General features: G+C 48.7%; 1 protein-coding gene across 4 annotated transcripts in view; it reads right to left on the minus strand.

Annotated features, from left to right (window-relative positions):
- Window positions 1-453: 453 nt before the first annotated feature.
- LOC146345279 (uncharacterized) overlaps window positions 454-26,714 on the minus strand; it is a 39,274-nt gene continuing 13,013 nt past the window's right edge. For all 4 annotated transcript variants that reach the window (XM_084859527.1, XM_084859528.1, XM_084859529.1 and 1 more), the window contains 8 exons: window positions 26,245-26,646; window positions 24,649-24,775; window positions 22,743-22,862; window positions 20,647-20,757; window positions 18,836-18,955; window positions 16,230-16,400; window positions 9,283-9,399; window positions 454-3,730 (listed from right to left, as the gene is read on the minus strand). In XM_084859527.1, the coding sequence (XP_084715653.1) occupies window positions 2,238-3,730; window positions 9,283-9,399; window positions 16,230-16,400; window positions 18,836-18,955; window positions 20,647-20,757; window positions 22,743-22,862; window positions 24,649-24,775; window positions 26,245-26,646 (2,661 nt within the window). In that variant the 3' untranslated portion in view covers window positions 454-2,237. The remainder of the gene's footprint in view (window positions 3,731-9,282; window positions 9,400-16,229; window positions 16,401-18,835; window positions 18,956-20,646; window positions 20,758-22,742; window positions 22,863-24,648; window positions 24,776-26,244; window positions 26,647-26,714) is intronic.

The raw sequence follows: 26,714 nt of genomic DNA on the forward strand, positions 1-26,714 counted from the left end.
AAAAGTCCTACAACTCCCACCATTCCCCAGCCAGCATGGCTAGCTGTGGAATGCTGGGAGCTGAAGGACTTTTTTCTGTCATAGGATTACATCTTTAAAAGCTTGAGCAAGGTGGCAGGGTGTGGGCGTAGGGGGAGGAGATGAAGAAAACTGGAATCCCAAAGAACAAATCCAAACCAGCGCTCAAGGATCAAGGCAGGCAAAACATTTTTCACTGCTGCCCTAGAGATGCAGCATCTCTAAATCTGCACAGCAGCATTGACTATGGCGCCAAAATGGCACCCAAGGTTCAAAAACCAGCCTTCCAGCTCTGCAGAGAGGATTCTGGGAGAGAGCCAGGATGGTCATATAAGTTCTTTGAGGGGGTGGCAATAGAGGAAGGTGAGGAGGAAGAGAAGAGGGAAGAAAAATACCTCTCTACAATCATACCAAGATTTAAGATAGGATACTTTGCCCAATTAACAGGAGATTTATTATTTTGTAACCATTCAGAATCCAAATGCCTCAATCTTTTCCGTATTTAGTTTAAGGATTTTACCAGGGAAAGAAAGTAGTGTTGTTACTTCCATGATGGCTGGATCTCCAGGCCTGAAGTCATGACCCACGCCTAAGTTTTCTGTGACAGTGTTACCGTTTGGCCTCTTCCCTTCCTCCCAGACTGAACAGGTTAAGCTCACTTTCAAGACCAAGGCTCAATATCCAAATGCAATTTTTTTTTTGTCCCTGGGACAGAAGGTAGTTAACTGCTCTGCAGCACTATAGGCAACAAAACTTTGTATCCTGCCTTGCTGTTATATTTTCAAGCCAGTAGTCTAATCCTGCACTAATTTCAGCATTAATGTGCTGTACTATTCATGGTGACACATATACTGTCTATTCCTCTCTTTGTCTCTATGCAGAGAAGTACAGCTTGGCTCATACTCTCTCGTGTCAGGAAGTGCATTTCTGTTTTAAAAGGGAGCTCTATGGCAACCTGGTATCCTCCCGATGGTTTGGACTACTACTCCCATAATTCCTGGCCATTGGCCATGCTTGCTGGGGCTGGTTAAAGTCATAGTCAAATGCATCTGGAAGTCCGCAAATTGCCTACCCTTGCTGTCCAGAACCATTTTGTAGACCAGTTCCCCCCAACAGATGTGTTGGACTGCAAGTCCCATAATTCCCAGCCAGCAAGGGTAGTCCAACACATCTGGAGGGCATCCGTTTGGGGAAGGCTGCTGTAGCCTTTAATGCTGTTTCCCCTAAGATGCCCAGATCCTCCAGTGGTGATTTAATGCCCAACTACCATTTGTGACATTAGAACTCTACAGTGGTGGAGGGTATCTCATGCATTAGTTCCAGTTCTCCATTAGGGCGATAAAAGACTAAGGAAATGCTAGCAAGTGGGGTAAGAAGCCTTAACTGGCTGTCCAAACACAAAGGAGGTTATCTAAGATGAACCAGAAAACAGCTGCTATCTTTCGCTTTGGAACCGTTGTCCATATAGCTGGAACAAATTGTATTTCATCAGTTGTTCTCTTGTGGCTACTTGATTTCTGCCTGAAGTCAGAGTTCCCATATCCTGCCCCAACTTGGCGCCCTTCAGGTGTGTTGGACTTCAGTTCCCAATGGCGAGCATAGAGCCTTGTTTTCCCATCTTTATGCACATGGATGGGTACGTGTAGTCAGCACAGGGGTGAATGGAAGGTCTCCGATGCATCCCCATTCTCTGTCCAGCCTTTGTATTTTAGAGGATGAGTAACGTGCGCTGAGCAGAGCGGAAGGTCTGGGTAGGGGATGTAGAAGATTTGCACACATGCGTATGCATGTAGAATATGTGGGGAGGGAGTAGAACTACAACGTGTGGGCACCGTCCTGCCAATAGACCCAGTCAGGCCTGATATAAGTTGCATTTTAAGTACATTCAGTCGAAGTAAGATATTAATAGTCTCACTGCTCATTAGCTGGTGTGGGGTAGCATATTCACACAGCAACCGCTGAGGACGTATTCGTTTGGGTAAGATTATTACAGTCAAAACAGATAAGATCACAGATTTAGTCACTTCCCTGGTAACCTGGGCAGCCATGGACAACGCCACATGCCTCGACTCAGTGGCAGTTTTGCTAACCCAACTGGTGACTCAGTGGAAGAGTGACAGCCATTTTTGATCTCAACTATGGCTCGCGTGTGGCAGCCATTTTGTGACAAAAGACTGGAGATGGGAGCGAGGTCTTGCCTCTGCCTGCATGCAGGGTTCTCAGGCGGTCCACGGGGGGCTCCTTGCAGTGGAAGCAGTGCCCGCTTTGTGCCTCTCTCCCAGGTGGACACGCTGGTGCTTCAGCAGGTTCTGCTTGCGGATGAAGCGCTTGCCACAGGCCTGGCACTGGAAGGGCCTCTCGCCCGTGTGCAGCCGCTGGTGGTATTGCAAGTGCTCCCTGCGGCTGTAGTTTTTACCGCATTCCTCACACTGGTAGGGCTTCTCCCCTGTGTGCAGACGCTGGTGATTCTGCAGGTGCTCTTTGCGGCTGTAGTTCTTTCCGCACACAGTGCAGAGGTAGGGGCGCTCTCCGGTGTGGATCCGGATGTGGTAGTTCAGCCGGGAGCGGTGGAGGAAGCGCTGGGCGCAGTGGGGGCACTGGTGCTGCTTCACCCTGCCGTGCCTGCTTTGGTGAGCCGTCAAGTCCTGCCACCTCTGGAAGGCCTCTCCGCAGTCATCACACACGTGGGAGGGCTGATCTGGGGGAGCCACCGGGGTGCTCTTCTCCTCACAGAGGGGCCTCCCTTGGGTAGTCAGTTCCTGCTCGGCCACTGAGTTCATGGCGTTCTCACTGCATCGCGGGGGTACGCCGGCCCCACGGGGCTCTCCGTCACACTGGTGAATGGGCGCCTCTTCTGCAGGCGCCACCGCCGCCCACTGCAAAGAATCTCCTAGCAGGTTTTCCTGCTGAGTCTTCAGCCTGAGCTGTTCTCCAGAATCTCTCGGGCGAGGGCCCAAGATTTGTTCCAAGTCTGCGTGATGGTTGTTGAGAGTCTCATCCTCTACTTTAATCACGATTGCCGTGTTCCCTTGGAAAGCCATGCTTCCGGCATGCATCCGCTGGTGGCTCTGCAGGTGCTCCCTGCGGCTGTAGCTTTTCCCACACTCCTCGCAGCGGTAGGGCTTCTCCCCAGTGTGCAGACGCTGGTGGGTCCGCAGGTGCTCCTTCCGGCTAAAGCACTTCCCGCACTGACTGCAGCTATAGGGGCGTTCTCCGGTGTGGATCCGGGTGTGGTAGTTCAGCCGGGAGCGGTGGAGGAAGCACTGGCCGCAATGAGTGCACTGGTGCTGTTTGGCCCGGCTGTGGGTGCTTCGGTGGGTGGCCAAATCCTGCCACCGCTGAAAGGCCTTTCCGCAGTCACTGCAGCAGTGGGGGGGCTGCTCTTGAGAGGGCATCAGGGTAACATCCTCGCAGCAGAACCTCATCTCTTGGCTAGTTAGTTGAGGTTCGGTGACTGGGTTAGAGTGACCCTCCCTGCACTTCTGAGATATGCAGGCCCCATGGGTTTGTCCATCACACACAAGGGTAGGTTTCAGCCCCACGGACTCCAGGGGTCCCGGTTGCAAGGGAGCCTCTGGTGTGTTTCCCTGCACAATCTGTGCCCTGGGCTGGTCTCTGGATTCTCTCAGACAAGGTCTCAGGATTTGTCCCAATTCTCTGTGATCTTCATTGAGGTCTTGCTGCTCTGTCTTAATTGTAGTCCCAACATCTCCTGTAAGAGAGAATGGGGGGCGGGGGGGGGGGAGGAGAGAGAGAATGCTGTGGGAGAGAAACAGACAGCCCAAGGAACAGAAAATGGTGATTTGGGGAACCGGGACCATCAGCCTTCCCCAACCTGGTGACCCTCAGCATAGGAATATGAGAAGAGCCGTGCTGGATCAGACCAAGAGCCCGTCTCATCCAGAATTCTGTTCACACAGTGGCCAACCAGCTGCCCATGGGAAACCCACAAGCAGCATCTGAGTGCAACAGCACCCTCTGCCCATGTTCCCCAGCAACTGGTGTACACAGGCTCACTGCTTCTGGTACTGGAGGTAGCACAAAGCCATCAAGATTAGCAGCCATTGATAGTCTTCTCCTCCAGGAATTTGCTTAACCCCCTTTTAAAGCCATCCAAATTGGGGGCCATCACTACATCTTGTGGAAGTGAATTCCATACGTTCACTCTGCGCTGTGTGAAGAAGCCCTTCCTTTTATCTGTCCTGAATCTCCCACCAATCAGCTTCATGGGGTGACCCCATGGGGTTCTAGTATTATGAGAGGGGGAGAAAAATGCCTCCCCTTACTTGCCTTTTTCTAAGCTAACCAGTCCCAGATGTTGTAACCTTTCCTCAGAGGGGAGTTGCTCCATTCCTTTCATCATTTTCGTTGCCCTGTCCTGCACTTTTTTCAACTCCACAATGTCCTTTTTTAGGTGCGGAGACCAGAATTGAACACGGGCTGGGGGTAATGGGAATTGTAGTCCAACACAGCTGGAGGGCACTGGGTCAGGGAAGGTTGCTTTAAGTTTACCTTGGGCGTAGCTTTCACATAACCATATGACCACACTCAGTTTCAGTTACTGCAAGATAAAGTGTGAAGTGGCTCTTGGTATGTCAGCCAGAAGCTTTGACTATACAGAGTCTCCTCTTCTGAATTATGAATAAAAGGAGACAAAGGAGGCATGGAGTGCAAACTAGCCATTAAGGCACACTTGCTGGTTCAATGGCCATTTCAGAGATGTCTGTGCCTTCTTTTCAGGATTCCAGGCACTACTGTGTGTAGAGATAAGCTTCATAAAAAGAACATGAGACCCAGCCCAGAATATGGTTTCCTGGCAAAAGAAAGATAGTCAGGAAACACTAATGTCTGCGAGGAAAGTTGAAGGCACGCTCGTGCTTTCTGTAGAAGGCCCAGGAATGGCGCCTTGATGTCATGAGAGAGCAGGGCTCAATGAACACAGGCTATAGCAGAGTAAGACCAAACAGTCACTGAATAACCCCAAGTGTTTTGAGCATTTCTTCAGGGGAAAAATTAAATTCAAAACAGGGTTTTATTTAGCTTTCTGGGGAAAACAAAATGATCAAGAGGCTGGAGCAACTTCCCCATGAGGAAAGGTTACATGTGGGAGGGGGGGTAGCTTAGAAAAAAGCGAGTAAGAGAGGGGACATGACAGACGTGTATAAAAGTATACATGGTGTGGAGAGAGGAAAACTTGGAGCACAGAGAACTTTTGAAGAGCTGTACTGGATCAGACCAAAAGGCAATCTAGTAACAGATATTGAGAGGCCTGCTGCCTGTGAAAACAGGAGGTAATACATCTGTCATGTAAAACCACATAATAGTCCCCGTGGAGTGAATGGGTTCCCGAGGATTGAGTGGAGAAAAGTCACCAGAAGAAATGTGCAAAGTTACCAGAACAAAAGAGGCTGAAGACGGGTGTATGTACGTGCAAACCTGAACACAGAATTGCACAGCAGACTGTAAAATGTGAACAAGATGCAGTTAATTAACTGAGCTTGGGAATAACACTGGACAGAGGAATGTCCAAGATAAAATAATCCCAAAACCTGAGGCAGTGGTCATATAATTCAGAAATGTTGCTAGCAGGTGAAGTGACAGCCAGGCTTCTGGTTGAAAGGTGATGTTTTTTCACATCGTGGAAGGACTTGGGGCGAAGGTATATAGGATACACTGAAGTCAGCAAAACTTTGAGGGGAAAACTGAACACCAAAGGGAAAAAGGTAGTGCACAGCACATCGCCTGCTTCTGAGTATACAGCCTGAGTTGGCGGCCAAGTTATGTTGCTCTAACAGTGGTCACTATTTGAGGGAATGTGGAAAGTGAATGGATTGGAATCACCTATAGTTAGTCTAAATAAATGTGTTCTAAACATTGCATTTGGGTTTTGAGTAGCAATCTATATCTCACCCCATGATCCCAGCAATTTCTAATATATAGCCATTGGGACTAGGAGCCATTGTTCGCTTATCCTCCATGAATTTGTCTAATTCCCTTTTAAAGCCTTCCAAGTTGGTGGCCATCACTACATCTTGTGGTAGCAAATTCCATTGTTTATGTACTTACTGTGGGAAGAAATCCTTCCTTTTATCTGTCCAGAATCTCTTGACTATTCAGCTTCATGGGATGACCTCATTGGCTTCTAGTATTATATGAGGGAGAAAAACTAATCCTGACCCACTTTCTCAACAACCTTAAAGGTGGCCTAAAATAAGAATATAAGAGCCATGCTGGATCACACCAAGGGTCCATCTAGTCCAGCATTCTGTTCACACAGTGGCCAACCAGCTGTTGACCAGGAACCCACAAGCAGGGCATGAGTGCAACAGCACCCTCCCACCCATGTTCCCCAGCAACTGGTGTACACAGGCTCACTGCCTCTGGTACTGGAGGTAGCATATAGTCATCAGGACTAGCAGCCATTGATAGCCTTCTCCAGGAATTTGTCTGACCCCCTTTTAAAGCCATCCAAATTGGTGGCCATATCTACATCTTGTGGTAGTGAATTCCATAGTTTAACTATGTGCTGTGTGAATAAATGCTTCCTTTGATCTGTCCTGAATCTCCCACCAATCAGCTTCTTGAGATGGCCCTGTTGGGTTTTAGTATTTTGAGAGAGGGAGAAACATGTCTCCCTATCCACATTCTTCACACCATGCATAATTTTGTACACCTCTATCATGTCTCCCCTTACCCTCCTTTTTTCCCAGGCTAAACAATCCCAGCTGTTGTAAACTTCTCTCACAGGGGAGATGCTCCAGCCTAACTAAATTAATTCACCTCTATCATGTGCCCCTTTACTAGCCCTTTTCCTACGCTAAATAGCTCCAAATGTAGTAAGCTTTCTTGGTGGTGTTTAACCCTTTCCTGCCCCCAATTTCCCATTTCAACCGTGCCCTCAAGTGGTTTTTCTCTCAGATGTATGTGAGGACAAACATGGATGGGAAACACCACAGGGGACAATTTGAGGTGGCGGAATGGGTGGTATAGCTGAGGAAAGAAGGGAAGCGAAAAGCAAGGGAGAAAGGGGAAGATATACCCAACTGAATGCAGAGTTCCAGAGAATAGCAAGGAGAGACAAGAAGGCCTTCTTAAATGAACAATGCAAAGAAATGGAGGAAAACAACAGAATGGGAAAGACTAGAGATCTCTTCAAGAAAATTGGAGATCTCAAGGGAACGTTTTGTGCAAAGACGGGCATGATAAAGGACAAAGAAGGCAGGGACCTAACAGAAGCAGATGAGATTAAGAAGAGGTGGCAAGAATACACAGAAGAACTATACAGGAAAGATCTGAATGTCCCTGATAGCCATGATAGTGCGGTCACTGAACTTGAGCCGGACATCCTCGAGAGTGAAGTCAAGTGGGCCTTAGGAAGCATTAGTAACAACAAAGCTAGCGGAGATGACAGTATTCCAGCTGAGCTATTTAAAATCCTAAAAGATGATGCTGTTAAAGTGCTGCATTCAATATGCCAACAAATCTGGAACACTCAACAGTGGCCACAAGACTGGAAAAGGTCAGTTTACATTCCAATTCCAAAGAAGGGCAACGCCAAAGAGTGTTCAAACTACCGCACAATTGCGCTCATTTCACATGCCAGCAAGGTGATGCTCAAAATCCTACAAGCTAGGCTTCAGCAGTATGCGAACCGAGAACTACCGGAAGTACAAGCTGGGTTTCGAAGAGGCAGAGGAACTAGAGATCAAATCGCCAACATTCGCTGCATCATGGAGGAAGCAAGAGAATTCCAGAAAAATGTCTATTTCTGCTTCATTGACTACGCTAAAGCCTTTGATTGTGTGGATCACAACAAACTGTGGCAAATTCTTAAAGTGATGGGAGTACCAGACCACCTTACCTGTCTCCTGAGAAACCTGTACGAGGGTCAAGAAGCAACAGTAAGAACCAGACATGGAACAACCGATTGGTTCAAAATTGGGAAAGGAGTACGACAAGGCTGCATATTGTCACCCTGCTTATTTAACTTATATGCAGAGTACATCATGAGAAATGCCGGGTTGGATGAATCAGAGGTCGGAATTAAGATTGCCGGGAGAATTATCAACAACCTCCGATATGCAGACGATACCACCCTAATGGCAGAAAGCGAAGAGGATCTCAAGAGCCTCTTGCTGAGGGTGAAAGAGGAGAGTGCAAAAGCTGGTTTGAAACTCAACATTAAAAAAACTAAGATCATGGCATCTGGCCCTATCACTTCCTGGCATATAGAAGGGGAAGAAATGGAAGCAGTGACAGATTTTACTTTCTTGGGCTCCAAGATCACCGCAGACGGTGACTGTAGCCATGAAATTCAAAGACGCTTGCTCCTTGGGAGGAAAGCTATGGCAAACCTAGACAGCATAGTAAGAAGCAGAGACATCACCTTGCCAACAAAGGTCCGTCTAATCAAAGCTATGGTTTTCCCAGTAGTAATGTATGGCTGTGAGAGCTGGACTATAAGGAAGGCTGAGCGCCGAAGAATTGATGCTTTCGAACTGTGGTGCTGGAGAAGACTCTTACGAGTCCCCTGGACTGCAAGGAGGTCAAATCAGTCCATCCTCAAGGAAATCAACCCTGAGTGCTCATTGGAAGGACAGATAATGAAGCTGAAGCTCCAATATTTTGGCCACCTAATGCGAAGAGAAAACTCCCTGGAAAAGACCCTGATGCTGGGAAAGACTGAAGGCAAAAGGAGAAGGGGACGGCAGAGGATGAGATGGCTAGATAGCATCACGGATGCAATGAATATGAACTTGAGCACGCTCCGGGAGAGAGCGCAGGACAGGAAGGCCTGGCGTGCTATGGTCCATGGGGTCACGAAGAGTCGGACACGACTGAACGACTGAACAACAACAACAACAACAATGGGTGGTAGCGAACATGTTAAGCACTCCCCCACAACTTCCATGTTTCTCATCAGCTCTGTGGGGAGTGGCTTCACCTCTTTCGACTCTTAGGATATACCCTTGTGAGGAACAGTCATTTGGGCCTTTGGCAGAAGCAGAGTCATTCCAAGATTCTCCTCACTGGGCCTCTGGTTTGAATCAATATATGTATGGCCTGTTAAAATGTAGTTGCCAGATAAGGGCTTACAGCTAATGGCAGGAGTGTTGTGGTTCTCCGAAATGGAATTCAGCCCTCAGGCTGACAGAGGTCCAACATTCCTGGCTCATGGTGATTCTTCCGTATTCCTGCGTAACCTTATGCTGGCATTCTACACCTGACTGTACCCATTCTTTTTAAGCCCCGAGTCTCACTGACCTCTTCTGGATCCTAGAGGGATTTCATTCTTCATGGAGACTTCTTGACCAACTGCAGACAACTCTTCTTGGCTCTCTATCCAGGGCAGTGTGTAGGGCAGCTTGGAAACAGCATCGTCTATTCAGGGGAAAGAACATCAGAAACATCATTCATATGCCCGGGATGGCTGGTCTTTAAAACAAATATGTGCATCTTCTACACAAAGTGCCTCTCACTTCTGTGAACTTTCAGTATTTCTGCAGCTCCGTGACTAACACTCTAATCTTCAGTCATATTCACTCTTGCTACCAGAAACAATGTTCACAGATATTCTTCGACACACACCTACCTAAAAGAATAAGGTTTTGTAAATCCAACCTGCCCGCTCACCTGCAGGAGATCCCTAGTCACCAGAAATCAGCGGGGGGATGGCTTGACTGAAGTCAACTCCATTCAATTGGGCCTAGTACTGCAACTACATAATTGCGTATCGTTTTCTTGTGGGGAGTGTTTCTGTGGAATGTGCCTACCTGTGGTGAGACCCTCTGTTTAAGAACATAAGAAGAACTGTATCAGACCAAAGCCCTCCCTAACAGGGGTGCAGTGGAGCCAGAGCTTACAGGGACGCAGCATTTTTTTGTTAGTAGGGACGCTGACTATTGGCTCACACAACATGACAATCCAGAGTACAGTTGAGTGTGGGTTGTCATTGAACTGTGGGTTATTGGAGAATCATGGGTTGTTGTGTTGTATGAACTCAGCCGTACTAACATACCATGGTTTGTTAATCATTAACAACCCACAAAGAGAACCCATGGCTTGTTGTTGGGTTGTAAACTGTGTGTTGTCCGTGGCTAACAAACCGTAGTTTGTTAGGACAGCTGGGTTGAAACACAACAACCCATGATTCAGCAACAACCCACACTCAACCCATACTCTGGCTTGTCAAGTTGTGTGAATCAGGTCATTATCTGCCACACTCTTTCAGACGTCTGAGTTTAGCTGCAACCCTCACAGCAGCTGGAGGGGCAGTGAGTTTCCCCAGCACCAATATATTGTTCCCCGTTGTAAGACAAAGTATTTTGGGGTGGCTTAAATGGGCAATGAGGACCCATTAGCTTTACAAAAGACCTGCTCCTAGTGGAGAGGAAAAACTGGTTTTGTGATATGGCTCAATATCACTGCCTGAATGTTTTGACTTTCCTTGGAGACATGGCTACAGGAACCGTCACAATGTCTGCACTTCAAAATTTACCACTAAACCACTGCTATGTAGTTCAGCATTCTGTTCCCACTGTGGCCAACCAGATGCTCCAATGGGAAACCCACAAGGACATGAGCACAATAGCAGCCTCCCACTCATGCTCCCCACAGAGGCATACAGACTCTGAATTTCCATTGGACATAACCCACTGGGAAGTTCTGTGGTCCAAGCCCCACCCAAGTGACTGGGAACTGTGCAAGCACAAAACTTCCCAATGGATTCCATCACACTATAGTCAAGGATCCTGTTTGCATGTAATGACAACCCATGGCTTAATTCATTGAACTGACGACTGTCGTTACATCCGAATGCGGGACTATGGGTTAACTGTGGCTTGTTAACCATGAACAACCCTCAGATTGTTGGGGTGTCAACTGTGAGTTGTTCAAGCCATGGGCTGTTATGTCCGAACCCAGAATCATGGGTTGTGTGTGACTTGTTTTGTCAGGCTACATCGGTGGCTCTTTCGTGTTGCAAAGTCTCCCAGGATATGGGCTGGGAGCCAGCAAGGGGGCTGAACAAAACAACCCACAAATTGGAAAAACAATCCATGATGTGTTTGATCGTCTGGTTGCCGTATTGTAAGTTAAGTCAACAACCCATGGCTTAATTAAGCCATGGGTTTTTGTTACATGTGAACAGTCAGGTGGAAATTGTCTTCCTGACAAGGCACACCTCACATCTCAAAACGTGTGCTGAAAAAGGCAGATAGGCACATTTCAAAAATCTGTGGGGAGGCAGAAGCTGAGTCCAAGATGAGCATTTTATCCAGGGGAAAATAGTTGTCCATTATAAACAAGTCAATATTTTATAGAAGCGACCACTTAAACCAATTCCTTGTCATTCGGACTTGGCACAAGCTTTCAAGTAGGTCTGTAGGCCGGATCCAGGAAACTCCTTCAGCCATTGGCCTTGCAGAAATGTTCTAAGCTTCTGGTTTTTACCCTGCTTGCCTCAAAGAGTCACTTTTGAAGAGGTCCCTCCTGCAGTGGATTTGACGCACAATGCACTAAATACTAATACGACTCTTATAGCCCCACTGGAGCAAATAGGAGTTGTACAGGAGCTGGGTCAGTAGGTTGTTCCGCTGTTGAACGGATGGATCTTCTGGTCATCACCCTCCACACATCAAAGAAGCACAGCCAGGACATGGAGAAATCCTCTCTCAGTAGGTTGTGTTCCCTCTGGAGTTTAGGCCAAAGTCCAAGGCTCAGCATTTTCTAGAAATTCCATGCAATGCTTTAAAATGTAACTTAAAAAATAAGGTTTTAGCCTGAGGATAACTAAGGCCGAAATCCTATACCTACTTACCTAGCCATTAAACTCAACGGGACTCACTTTTGAGTAGACATGCATGGGATTATGCAGCATGTTTGATATTTTAAACCTGGTTGTCTCTTTGGTGTGTGCATGTGTGGGGGTATTCCTAATACAACTGATTCAAAGGCAAGTATTCTCTGATGTTTGGCAAGAGATGCAGGGCCTTTTTGGTGGTAGTGTCATCCTTCTGGAAGTCCCTTGGCAGGGGGGGCATTTGGTGCTGGCCTGCAGGTCAGTGAAGTTTATTCTGCTCCCGCAAACACTGGGCATTTTTCTTTTCAGTCCGATTTTTGAGATCTTACTGTGGTTTTACTGGGACTTTCTGCAGGCGGATTTTATTGTTGTAATGTTCTCTGTTGGTCCCCTAATTTTTAAAAGATACTTGATTATATGCTTTGTATTCTATATGGCAAACTGCTCAAAGAGCTCTTGTGAGCCGTTATGCAGGGCCTATATATTTTAAAAGAAAAAACCAATACATGTTTTCATTATTGCACTTAAAAATGGTTGCTACTCAACCTGAAACTACAGGATAGGATGATACAGAAAACGTAACTGAATTACTTTCCTACCCTATACATGTCCATTCCAAAGTAAGTCCCATTGAGTTTAATGAAGCTTACTCCCCGGTGAGTATAGGATGACAGCCATATGTATCTACAGCCATATGACAGCCATATGTATCTACACCAGCCTTCCCCAACCTGGTGCCCTCTAGATGTGTTAACTACAAACCCCATCATCTCCAGCACTGGGGGTGTAGTCCAACACATCTAGAGGGTGCCAGGTTGGGGAAGGCTGATCTGCACACAGACATGCATACACTGGTGGTGGAAGGCACCTTGTTATGGTTTGGCATTGGCCTTTAAGAAATCAATGAAGATTATTCTGGGCCAGTGCTCACTGGGTGGAAGCTTATGGCTCATGCATATCAGTGCTGAAGATGAAATGGAGACAGGAGCCAACACTGGTTCCAAAATCATGCTCCATCCCAAGTTGAACACTATTAGGCTGCAACCCCATATACACTTACCCATAAGTAAGCCCCATTGAACACACTGGGACTTATGCTTTTGAGTTAGATATGCATAGCATGGCACTGTTAGGGTGCAATCTTATGCACACTTAACTGGGAATAAGTCCCATTGAATTCAGTGGGGCTTACTTTTGAGTAGACATGTATCCAGTTGCATGGTTAATATCGACTGTTTTAACTGGGAGAGATTTAGGCATGTGAAATCAATGAGACTATATAAAAAATGTAACTTTCAGTGCACGAACACCAGTTTGAAAAAGCTCTGAGATATTAACTCACAGGGTGTGAAATATGCACCAGCCATTTCCTAGTTACCCCCATCTCAGCGGAGCACATGAAGTGCGGTTCACAAATGGCTCAGATTTTAGGGTAAAGATGTTTAATGTTTGTTATATTCCAATTTTTAAGTTTTTGTAAGCTGCTCTGGGAACCTGCTGCAGGGTATAAATCCCTTCAGTAAAGATAAAAATAAAATGGCCCATCAGCTGAGATGCAGCCAGATGGTTCAAGTGTCATCATGTATGCCCCAACTGGGACATATATGTCCCAATCTCAGAACGCACTTGTGCCGCTTGGACACATCACATATGGGGAGCCAGCTAGTCAGATCAAAGTAGCAAGATTAGGTATGTGGGGCCAACCAAAGCAGGCACAAAGAGTGTACCTCTCAGACTCTGCATACATGGTGGGTGCAATGCTAACCTGGATGCTATCATTGGCAGGGTTGAGCGTATTCTTTGCGTCACCAAATCTGGAACCTGCTGCCATAGATGGAGCCTTGAGGATCTCAATTCCTTTTGAAAGCAAGTCCCTAGTCCTCTTGGTGGCTGAGACAAGACTAAAAACACAGGGAAGGGGTTGCTCTTCTAAAGGCTCAGAAACCAGAGGACTGGGCAGCATTTTTTCCAGTAGCCAGGGAAGAGGGTTTTCCAGCAGCCTGCTTGGGAGGGGTAGGGACAGCTAAGCAACGAAGAAACAGAAAAAGATTGAGATTTGCGTGCTATCAGAACTTCCCCCGACTCCACTGCCCCAGTTGCTTTCCCCTGGTATTCAGTGCAACTACCCAACCCTTTCTCATGGTTTTCCCTTTAACACCCAACAACCTGCCCCCCCAAACATTGCAGAAGTCCAAAAGTTGCAGCGAGAAGAGTTGCCGTTTATTTTGCCAAAAGGAGCTCCCAGTGAAATCCCATAAATCTCTACTAACAAGTAAGTCCCACTGAGTTCAATATGGCTTACTCCCAGGTAAGCGGGCATAGAATCGCAGCCTCTGTTTCCTTCACACAGAGGTTGCGTTACCTTTTGGCATACAATTCAGCAGCCTTACAGGGAATAGGTCACCTATCCCCTACTGAAATCAGGGGCAACATTGCCTTTGCATTCACCCTTCCCACACTGATTGCCCCAAGCTACCAAAGACTGACTGGCCCCACTGCAACCAGGGTGGTGCTGTGGACCGAGGGTTGCGAGGGCCATTTCATACATCATGCACAGATCCAGGTCTGCTACAGCACACGCACACTCAGCAAAGGCCAACAGCCAATCCCAGTTTTCTGATGAGTCTTAGCTGTTTGATTCACATCTTTTCAAACATTTGTTTATCACTTTCACATGTTACATTTTTAGGTGTACATTTAAAAAGGGATTATCATAGGTGTACATCTAAAACACACACACGCGCGTGCTCAGATATGGGAAACCTGGTTGCGCATTCCTGTAGATGTACTGCCATGGAACTCCGTGGGCCTTTTAACATCAAAATGTGCTCCAAAACCAATTTATTACAAATACAACCTGCACGCTTTTCCTTCTCATTTTGTTTGTCTTTATTTGCATTGCACCTTTGATACAAAACTACACCTGGAAATAATTTGTGTTTTTTTCCATTTTATTTTTTTAAAAAAACAGAGCTGGACTGCATCTTGATGAGATAAAAGGAATTTTAAAATAATCGCAGCATTGTGGGAGGAGGGAGGCGTCAAGAATGAATAAATATATTGGCAACAGATAGAGAAATGCAGGGATTAGGTGGGGTGAGTGACATCAGGAGAAGGTGCTTGCAGTGAAACAGTTTGGAGGCCAGGAATGGAAGCAGGCACTGTGGGAAAAGAAGAGAAAGCAAGAAGCCAATGGCTCAAACCAGTCCTGTGGAGTGTGAGGCGAGGAACACACACTGGTTACTCAGGGAAGGGAGGAGGGAGATGCAATGTTCTAACTTGTACATGTAGCAAAAAAGAAGCCATTTTGAGCAAAGGTCCGTCCTGAGGAATGTTGCTCCAGGACTATCAAGGTACATCCTGCCCAAACAGTGATGTATTCCTTCTGAAGCTGCCAGAATAAAAAGTATCACTTTATAAATGTGGGGTGAGCGGGTGGGTTTTGGAGTTTGGTTTCTGAGCCTTTAGAGCACACGCGGCTGCCGCCATGCTTTCACAAACCCCTAAGAGGGCTAGAAACACTGTTAAGCCAAATCGTGAGATCCTCAACATTCATCAAAAGTCTAGCGATCTCAGCTTACGCTAGCGAGCACCCGCAACCTCTCCAGTCTCCGGTTGGTGGGTTTCGTTTTGCCCAGGCCACGAAGACCAAAGGGAGGGCAACCCGCCCTGTCGGTATATATTTGGTACAGTGTGACTGGCCTAACCCTTAAGAATGGCATTCTGCTCAAGTCGCAGCCTGATTTAACACCGCCTCCCCCTCTGCATCCAGCTGTTTTTGTAGTGGCTGTCCCCCATGTCAGGCACTGGACTTGGCAGGGGGAGGGGGCCGGGAGGAGGAGTTGAACGGAGACAGGGAACTGGGCTGCGTGGCATTAAGAGAGCGCGTCCCCGCCCAAGGAGGGCAGGAGCCGCTGCGCGGGCGGCTCCGCGCTGTGAGTCCTCAAGTGGTCCTTGAGGGACTCCTTGTAGCGGAAGCTCCGCCCACACTCCGCACACTGGTAGGGCCGCTCCCCCGTGTGGATCCGCTGGTGCTTGAGCAGGTTCTGCTTGCGGATGAAGCGCTTGCCGCAGACGGGGCACTGGAAGGGCCTCTCGCCCGTGTGCAGGCGCTGGTGGTTCTGCAGGTGCTCCTTGCGGCTGTAGCACTTGCCGCACTCCTCGCACTTGTAGGGCCGCTCGCCCCGGTGGGTCATCTGGTGCCGCACCAGCCCCGAGTGGCAGTTGAAGCTCTTGCGGCACTCGGCGCACTCGTAGGGGCGCTCCTGGCCATGGTGGCTCCGCTGGTGGACCTTGAGGCTCTTCTTGACCCCAAACATCTTGCCGCATTCGCTGCAGCCGTGCGGCCGGTCGGCGGGCCCCTGCGGGGCAAAGAGGCCTTGCAATTCACTGTCTAGCTCAAGGGGTTTACCCGGTCTGCTCCTGGCCGGGCTCAAGGGCTGCGGGGCCGAGCCACACTGGCCCACGTAGGCTTCCACCGCGGCTGCTGGGGCATCACCCTGGAACATGGGCTCCCTGGGCCGCGCCGCTTCTTCCGGGCATGGGCGCTGCTCCTCTGCTTTGACCGCCATTCCGTCGCCAGCTGGGAGAGAGGGAGAGAGAGAGATCAGGCCAAAGTTATTAATCCCAGCAACCTGAGATAAAGGAAGCCATGTCGATAGCGGGATTAGCAAAGTCTCTTGGGGAGGAGGATTTCCTGGGAGCATTCAACTACATTAGCAAAACCTATCTGTATTTTGCCTTTTGGCCCAAATAGCTTCAAGGGAGCTCACAACCAGAGATGTGAAGGACTGGAAAAAACCCAGAAACATTTGCGGGGCTGAAGTTGCCTCTGGTCAGACATAAAGTGTGGATCTAAAATGTATTATGTATAACTTGGTTTGCTCATAAAATGATCACTTTTGGTACATTAAATGTAAAAGTATATTCAAACAATAATTACAAATGTACTGAGTTTGCTTTTAGATGTTTTTAGTTTTAATGATAATTTAATGAGAAAACCAAGTTATACATAATACATTTTATGTTGCTAAAGTAACAAAGTTACAGCCCTAAAAATAAGTGATGAATATTTTTCAATGTTGACAAAATTTCCATCTTTCCTAAAAATTTCCAGGGCAAGAAAGGTTTTTTTTTAATCCCCATGACATAAAAATGTCAGGAAATTTTACACCTCTGCTTACAACAATGGAGAAAGCAATAAAATCCAATTAATTATCCAATTCTCTCAAACAGCAGCAAAACCACAAAACAAACGCAACAAAGCAAGTAGATAAAACATAAGTTGGGGGGGTGAGGAATACTAAAAGGGTCTCTCAAGTACCATTAGAAACAGAAGAACAAGATGGATTTTCAATGGAACCCAAAATATAACAATGATGGTGCTAGGTGAACATGCCTAGGGAGAGAGTAATGTAATTTGGATGCCTGTACAGGAAAGTCCCTTTCCCTGATAGCCACCCGCCCAACCTCAGGAGACAGGGATACCCTGAGTAGGACCTCTGGAGAGGATCTTGTTCAGTGGGCCAGTTCTTGTGGGAAAAGCTGGTCCCGTAGAGATATCATGGCTTCCTGGGCAAAGGATGTCTAAAGTGCCATTTTAGCCACCCGTGGGAAATCAGGGGGAAGCACAGGCCGACGTAGGCCTAGCAAACCCAACAAGCATTGCTCTCAGCGTAATGCCCCAGGCAAAAGCCACGGCTGTAAGATCTACTAAGCCCAGCTCAGAGGCAGAAGGTATCAAGTGCAGGGACTCTCGAGGAGACACTTTTTCAGAACTTTCTGAAGGGCCCCCTGCAGGTTCCCAGCTCGATCTCTACAAAGGGGTGGCCTGCACGTGTGAAAACGGTGGCCGCAGATCAAATGTCACCAACACCCCCCTCCCGAAATACAAGGCTTTGTAAAGAACGTAATTCATGCATTCAGCCCAGCACTGCCCTGCTTCTGAACTGTGTACGGGGAACAGGAAGGAGCTGCTGATGACGAGAGTTGCGCTTGGCCCTACCAGAATTTTTTTTTTTTATTGCCCCCATTTCCTATCCTAAATCAGCAACTCCTGGACGGACTGTAAACCTCGGATCATTCACAGATCACTGTGTTTGCACAGGAAGCCTCTTCTCCACCCACATCTGTGTACCAAGTGATAAGAACCCCAGTCATTTATCGCAGGATGAAGAGAAGCAGATCACAAGCTCCTGATTTTGGGGGGAAGGGGGAGGTTTTTCTCTCTTTCCATCCACCTCAGGCTCACAAATGACTCAAGAACCCAAAGGCTGAAATTAGGGCCACAGCACAGTGGTTGCAATAGGTCCCAGATCCAATCCCTGGAATCTCTAGTTAAAACAGTAAATAAAAGGATCAGGTCACAGGTGACCTTCCCTGCCTGAGACCCTGGAGACCCAGTCAGAGTAGATCAGAGGCGGGGAACCCGAGGCCCAAGAGCCCATTCCAGCCCTCCTGGGGTCCCAGTTGGGTCCTCTGGGTTTCCCCAGATGGCCCCACCCCCTTTCCCCCAACTACCAATCAGTTGGAGGTTAAGCTACAATATGCTGGTGTTTTTTTGTATTTTTGGCCCCACCCATTTCGTCTTTTGCCACGCCCCTTTACCAGCAGGTCCACTGCCGTGCCTGCCAGTGGAATGCAGCCCCCGAGAGCTTTTCCAAAATGGAATTCGGCTCTCAGCCTTAAAGAGGTTCCCCATCTCTGGAGTAGACAATACCGGGTTAGATGGACCAGCGGTGCAAAGCAGCTTGCAGTGAGAAACAGAGTTCAATGAAGCAGGATAAGCAATTGTATAACAACAATCTCTGCAAACATGAGGACCGGATACTTTCTTCCTTTGTTCTGTACCAGAGATTGGATTCTGTGTGTACTCTGTATATGGAATTTTTGAGAAGGCAAGGCCCTGGGCAGAGAGTATGAGCGAGTGCCAGAAGAACAGGCCTAAACTTGATCATCCCAAAGGGTTTTTTTCTGAACCCGCTTGGCGTATCCCGTTCGGCAGATGCAGCCACTCACCTGTGCCGGGGCCTGTGAGGATGTCTCTCTCTGCCGACTCCCAATGCTCCCGGACGCACGGCTCCTCCTCTTGCTTAATCCATGATAAGAAGTCGTGGGCGGACATGAGAGCCTCAGCACCTACGTGAAGAGCACAAAAAGACGCGTTGCACAACTGAAAAGGAGGTTGTAGTGTTGGTAGGCTAAATCAGAACAGCAGCATGGCTGCAAAACAGCAGTTAGATTCTAGGGCAGAAAAGGAAAGAGAGGTTGGATGAAGATTTATTTGTATAATTTAATTCATCAAATCTATATCCCGCCCTTCAAAGCTAACACAAGGCATATGTGCTCTATATATGTGGTATACAGCTTCAGCTATTGGGCGGCAGAGAAATGAAATAAATAAATAAATAAATAATATCTATATCTCTATCTACATATATCTATCACAATACACAACGTATCATTTCGAACCCGATAAAACTGCACAGCGGTGGGCTTATTCTACTAAAAAGCAAACTTTAAAAACAACAGATCTCCCCAGCAGAAACATTAATGGTCATAAAACACGCTAAACTGCCTTACACTTGGAAAGATTTCAATAGGGAACATCTTCCACAGATTTGGAGCCATTACTGAGAAGGCCACACTCTATCCCCCTAATGAGCCAGTGTAGTGTAATGGTTAGAGGTGGACCAGGGAGCTCCGAGTTCAAATCCCTCCCAAGGCTTACTGGGTGACCTTGGGCCAATCACACACTCTCTCAGCCTAACCTACCTCACAGGTTCTTGTGAAGCTAAAATGTAGGCGGGAACCAGATAACAACCCTGTACGCCAAGCATGTCATACCTCTTTCAGCTCAAGGGCTGGTTTCAATCTTGGAGAAGCTCTTGGGGGGCTGCATTCCAGCGGTGGCTGAAGGCAAAAGGGGAGGGGCCAAAATACCCCAAAGACCAGCATATTGCAGCTTAAAGCTCTTACTATGTCCCAGGAGAGGCATTTCAAACTTTTAGGACAGGAAAAGAACCTTTGCAAAAGCCAGGAAACCACCGAACTACCAGCCATCGAGAGAAAGGGGAAGGGAGCGGGACCATCTGGGGAATTTAGGACGGGCAGGATCAGGACCCCAGGTGGGCTGGGTTTGCCCCGTGGGCCAGATATCCCACACTTCTGGTGTACGTGGTCCTGAGCTGCAGGGAGAAAGGGAGGAATAACAATGTAATAAAAAGTTCTAATTTCTCTTGTGAAGTGGAACCACACTGGGTTTTCAAGCTGCTTGGGGCCAGAACACAGGACCTCAGAGTGGAGGGTTGTGTAGGTGGTGAGCTAGCAGTGACAGTGGGTGCTTAGGCCTCAAAACCCTCTGTAGGTACAGAGCGTGCAACGTTCGCCCCTGCAACGGGCAGGCAGTGCTAAGCCACATGGTTGGCCAGGCCTGGTCCAAACCCTCGAAGCCTGGCCTTCAGCCCTTACTGGTCAACGGAGTGACACATTCTGCTCACTTTGCTTAGGCCTCAGCCTGAACTAGGGGGGTCTGGATTTGGGCGTGGGTTCCCACAGCTCCGGCCTAGCCCCAATTCAGCTGGGCTCTCACGCAGTTCCCATTAAAATTCACTGGGGACTGCACAGGAGAATCTCCCGGCGGGTTGCGCCCTATAACTATGAAAACATATTGCGAGTACAAAACCATGCCAAGCTCCGCAAAAATGGAGGGAAACGCAAACAGCCAAAATAAACGACACAGGCCAACTTGCACGTGCCCAGCGGCGCCACCCGGTTTCCTGAAATACAGGACGTTCGGGGTGTTATGATCCTGTGGTCACACAAGTCACCTGCACAAGCGTCAGCTGGGATTCCTCTTTCCTGTGGAAACTGCCCTCCTCCAGCAAAAGGTTCCTCTTGCTTGATGCGGGTCAAGATGTCAGGTGTGGACATCAAGGGTTCTGTGACGGGGAGAGAAGAGGAGGGAGGAGCAACTCTGACAGGTCTGAGGAAAGGACAAGCTCCGCGCCCCTGACAAATCCATGTCATACAGAACCCAAATGGACTGGCGGTTGGATCTCACTTCAACGCTGGCAGTGGGACGACATTTCCCATAGCCCCTGAGGGCAGCAGGCTAGCTTAGGGGTGTTGGACAGGCCACATGGCATTCAAAGGTCTGACCTACATCATCTTATTGCTAGACTGGAACTAGTTTAAGTTTCTAATACAGGCTGCCTGAATAGTTTTGAAGCTGCACTGTCCTATCATATTTGCAAGATGCTTCCTGCTCTGTCAGAGCTGCGATACCAAGATTTTTCTCCCCTCAGCTGTGATCACACCCATTCTCTTGAAGGCCCACATTGGCTCACTGTCACATTCCATATCAACTTCAAGTTTCTAGTCTTCATGGGCAATGCTGGAACCTCCCAGCTCTCTATTCCTGACATAAGGACGTAAGGATTACCTTGCTGGAACAGACCAAACATCCATCTAGTTTAGGGCTAGATGACTGTTTCTGACAGTGGACAGCAGAACATGAAGGCAAAAGCCTTCCCTTGCTGTTTGTCTCCAGCAGCTACAATTCAAAGGTACACTGCCACTGAACATGGAGGTTCTATCTCCCTACCATGGCTGATAACTGTGGGCTGTACCTGTTGGGTTCCTTGAAGGGTGCATGCATTTTTTTAAGCTCTTGGAGGGATATTGTCTGATAGCACCCGACAAAGTCATTATCCTTTGAAGTCTCCTTCCAGTCTTATCTAACGGGGGGTAATTGCCATCTCGTGCTTTACACCTGCTGGAAGAGCTAATTGGGTACTCACCCTGGTCCTCCCTTAGCTGGGGAATAAATGAGGAAATACAGCTTCTCTTAATGGGATGTTTGGAACTTATGCTGCCTCTCTGAATGAATTCCAGTTGCTCAGGCTAAGAAGTTTTGTATTTTGTTGTAGTGCCTGCCTTGTTTTCCTTCCTGTCTGTTATTTTCTGTTTGTAACCAACCCTGTCCCTTGACTCGGAGCGTGGGAAGTGATTTCAGACCAAACTCAGGGGAGGGAGTTGTGTTTTCTTCTCTCTCCACGTTACCAAAGGGGATCAGGAGGGCGGGAGAGTCGGCTCATTGTTCATTGCCTTCCAAAGGGCACAATAACCCCCCCAAAAGATCACAGGAGCCATTTAAGACAGCGCCCATCAACACTTCTGGCGGCAACAAATTCTGTAAGTTAATTATGCACTGCACAAAAAAAGTAAAGAAATGCTTAGTTTGTCTTGAACCAACTAGTGTGGGGGCGAGGTGGTGTTGCAACTGCTGATTTCAATTGTGTCTGCTGAGCCGATTCTGCTCGCCTGTTTGATATGCAAATCATGTTAAATAATATGCAATGGAGGTATGCAAATCAGCTAAAGTCCTCCTGGCTCCTTGAATGCTTGCGCTGGGCTATGCTGCACCTGCCCCAGTACTGAACTGAACCGGGCAGCTCATCCCTGCAGTACAGGGATGGGGAATCTATAGCCGGCAAAAGAGTCCCCCTTCCAGACTGCAGAGGCCTGGCCTCCCTGTGTGGCCCCCACCTACTCTCTGGAGGCTACTGATGGGCTTGGGGAGGTGGCAGAGAGACGAATCCCCTTGTTATCTCCAAGCTGCAACTGGAGATAACAAGCGGATCTGCCTTTGTGCCTCTCGCCCTCCAGCTGAGGCTTCAATTGGAACCCAATGACATCAGGGGGGCATGGCCACAACCTCTGACATTCGGCCTATAGACAGCTGGGGGGGGCATCCAGCCCCACACCCAAAAGAAGTTCCCCATTGCTGCAGTAATAGCATCTATGAAGGAAAAACCCGGAGCCCCTTTAAGAAAAGGACATCTTTCAAATGACCACAGGACACTGGAGATATCTGGCAAACCCTCACCAAATCCCCCAATCTCTTCTGAACGGTTTTCCTCACCTGTGCAAGGATCTGTGGCAATTTCCTGCTCCTTTGGGTTCTGCTGCTCTGGGATGCACGGTTCTGCTCCCCGTTCGATCCTTGGATGTGCCTCCGCCTTGGAAACATTCACCTCTGCTCCTGGGGAAGGTGCCGAGAGAGGGAACAATGAAGGGCTGAAGCAGAAAGATTCTCTTTAGCTACCTTTCTCCCCACTCCAGAGTGGATCGAGTAATATTCCATCTCCAGGCAAGATCTCCTTGCGGATCCTAAAAAATCTCACTGTGCTAAGCAGTTTTCAGCTGTCGGAATGACAGTTCAAAGACTCAGGCTGGATCCTATGTGAGATGCCGGTAGTTGTCTCAGTCCCTCTGGTGGAGCTTAAGGGCACAATCCTATGCATGTTTAGACAGAAAAAAAGCCCTACAATTCCCAGCATGCCTGGCCATGGCGTTGTAGGACTTTTTCTCTGTCTAAACATGCATAGGATTGCATCTTAAGTCATGCCTGCACAACTTGCAAACCCATCAAAATGAATGGGGCCTGCCATTGGGAAGCAAGAAGCTGTCTGCCTCAGATTGTAAAAGGGGGCCGTCTCTTAATATTGGTCTTGATCAAGGGTGGGGAACCTCTTTCAGCCTGAGGGCTGAATTCTTTTTTGGAAAAGCTCTCGGGGCCTCATTCCAGTGGTGGGCGGGGACAAAGGAAATGGGTGGGGCCAAAAATTCCAGCGTAGTTTAGCTTAAAGCCAGTAACACAGCCTTAGGAGAGGCATTTCAACCTTTTAGAAGGGGGGGGGGACTGCACAAAAGCCAAGAAACCCCCAAATGACTGGTGGTTGGAAGAAAGGGGGTAGAATCATAAAATAGTAGGGTTGGAAGGGGCCTACAAGACCATCAAGTCCAACCCCCTGCTCAGTGCAGGAATCCAAGCCAGAGCATCCCTGACAGATGGCTGTCCAGCCTCATCTTGAATGCCTCCAGTGTGGGAGAGCCCAGCACCTCCCTAGGTAATTGGTTCCATTGCCAGGGGTGGGCCAGAGGAAGGCAGCACAGCCATCTGGGGGACCCTGGAAGAGAAGTTTGGGGCCCCTGGTGGGCTTAAGGTTCCCCACTCCTGGTCTTCACTAATATCAATAGGGCTACTTAAGTGTAAATTAAACTGCCCTGGGGCCGCAGAGCTGAAGGGAAGCATACTCTATCCTCTGCCACTGGCTAGAGGACCAAAGGTCCATGGGTGGTTGTACCCCCCCCCCCCGAAGAATGTCACAGCATGGGGGAGGCCAACCTGGCCCCTTCCACCAGCCAGTGAAGGTGTGGCTGCTCCACCGCTTGCTTTCCTCTTCCCTCTCCATCCCTTTTTCCTTTTGTATCTTTGTCTGTCTGATTCTGAGCCTTCAGGCAGGGACTGTCATCCTTTCGTCTCTGTACAGCACTTAGAAAGTTTTTAGGCGCTTTTATATGTGATCACTCAAGCATCATCAACTGGTCCAAGAACCACTACCTAGAAGAGGCCCCCTATCGTGCAGGCAAGGATCACCACAGCGGGCAGGCCCCCCACGAACCTTCTGGGATCATCCTGACACAATTCCAGCTAAAGTCAAAATTACCGAACAGAGCTACCACCGACCGTGGAATGTTCCAGGTGTCCTGGCCATTCTCAACAGACAAGCAAAACAGTGCACGTTTAGGCCAAGTTTAGCACGGTCGATAAGCAGCGTGACCTTGAAAGTCCCTAGTTCAAATCTTCCTTCTGCCACAAACTCACGAGGCCGCCTCAGCCAAGCCACTACCCTCTCATCCCCATGTAACCGGAGGGTAATACTCGCCTGCCTTACGGCAGTGTCGTAAGAATAACAAAAGTACTATCTGTGACATGCTTTGAACACTCCAAATACGATGCAAGTGTGCGAAGGATGTCGTTATACCCAGGCTCAGCAAAGACTCGTAGTTCTCTTTCACCAGGTTATTGTACAGGTCTTTCTGCCATTCAGCCAAGTTCTTCCACTCTTCGGCAGAGAAATACACCGCGATGTCGACAAACGTCACCGGCATCTGTAAACAAAAAAGCGCTCAGACATATCAGTGCCCGTTGCCCTCCGATTGCTGGTCGGTACAGCAGCACCGTACTGATTCGATACATGAGGAACGGATGATGACGACAGAGTAGAATGCCACCTCCTGACTTTTAGAAACCCATTTTCTTATGATCCTTGCCCCACACACGTACTTCTAAACACCCCTGCCAAACCCTATAGGGAGGAGCCATAGCTCAATGTGACAGAGCACATGCTTTGCACGCAAAAGGTCCCAGGTTCGATCCCCAGCTTCTCTGGGTAGGGAGAGGAAAGAATCCTGCCTGAAACCCTGGAGAGCTGCTGCTGCCAGTCAGTGTTGACAATACTGGACTAGATGGGCCAGTGGTCTCACTCAGTATAAGGCAACTTCCTATGGTCCTTTTTTGGTGCAGGTTGTGTGGTAGCATATCGCTGATTGTAGAGCTCCTGCTTTGCATGCAGAAGGTCGCCGGTTCGATCCCTGGTATCTCCAGTTAAAGGAGGATCGGGTGACGCGAACGTCCCTTCTCTGCAGGCTGCTTCCAGTCAGGGCAGACAATACCAGGCTAGAGTCTGACCAGGCACAAGGCAGCTTCTTAGGATTCTGTGAACATTCAAGTGCTCTAAGCCAGGCATGCAGAACCTCTTTCAGCCCAAGGGCCAAATCCAGATTCGGAGAAGCTCTCGGGAGCTGCATTGCAGTGCTGGGCAGGTCCAAAGGCAAAAGGGGTGGGACAAACTTCCTCTCCCCCACCCAAATACCAGCATATTTTAGCTTGAAGCTCTTAGGGCACAATCCTATTCATGCTTAGACAGAAAAAAGCCTTACAGCTCCCAACATTCTCCAGCCAGCCATGCTGGCTGGGGAATGCTGGGAGCTGTAGGACTGTCTTTCTGTCTAAGCATGCATAGGATTGTGCCCTTACTGTCAGTAACTAAACCTTAGGAGAGGCATTTCCGCTTTTTAGAACAGGAGGAAAAACAGCGCAAAAGCCAAGAAACCACCAATCAGTGATTGGGAGAAGGGGGGGTGCCAGAGGGCATGGCCTTTGGGGAATCCTGGATTAGGAGCCCTGGAGGGCCAGTTTTGGCCCCCAAGCCTGAGGTGTGCACCCCTACTCTAAGCTGATACGTAAATCCTTGGCTGCTCTTCCTGCCCCCTCCCATAACCAACAGCCCTCAAGCCCACATCCATTTGATGCCGGTTGCTGAAGACGAAGAGATGGCTCTAGCTCAGCCCTGAGGATGTACAGCTTTTCCCTTTCCCCGAGTCCCATGCTCCACTCCCTAGATACCACGTCCCAGTGGAGGCTGGTGGCTCCGATGTCAGCGGGGCAGTGAATCTGCCCCGGGTTTCAATTAGAACCAGTCAGAACTCTAAGGGAGCTGTCTAAGGTGCTATCACCGCCCCACTGTACCTGCAGCCACCAACTTCCCCTGCCACATGCCCTTTCTTCTTGTGGTTACCTTAGGGATTTCTCCCTTGGTGCCTGGAGGGAGTCTCAGAACCCAGAAGTTCCGGTTCTTCAGCAGGTTCTCCATGTTCTCCAGCCTCCGCTGCAGCAGCCCGTACTCCTGGATCAGGGTCCCCAGCACGGCCCACTTGCTCTCCAGCTGGTTCCCGAACTCCATGGCTGTCTTCTCGCAGTCCAGCAATTTCTTCTCAGCGGTTCCAGATCGGCCCTCCAGGCTGAGCAGCCGAGTGGCCAGCAAGTCAATCTTCCTCTCCATGGCCTGGACGGTGGCCACGACGCTCCAGAGCGAGGCCTCAGCCGTGTGCAGCTGAGCTTCCCTCATGTGGCTCAGCTCGGGGACAAGGGGCGGCTGCAGTGGCATGAGGTGTTGAGCCTCGACATTCCATTCCTGGATCTGGAGGAAGATTGGAATGGTCAGAGAACCTGGGGCTTTCCAAGCCAGCCAACCCTCTTGGCGCCACT

Source organism: Heloderma suspectum, chromosome 5 (assembly GCF_057233095.1).
Source record: "Heloderma suspectum isolate Gila_16-S chromosome 5, 16-S_ref, whole genome shotgun sequence".
NCBI classification, from domain to species: domain Eukaryota; kingdom Metazoa; phylum Chordata; class Lepidosauria; order Squamata; family Helodermatidae; genus Heloderma; species Heloderma suspectum.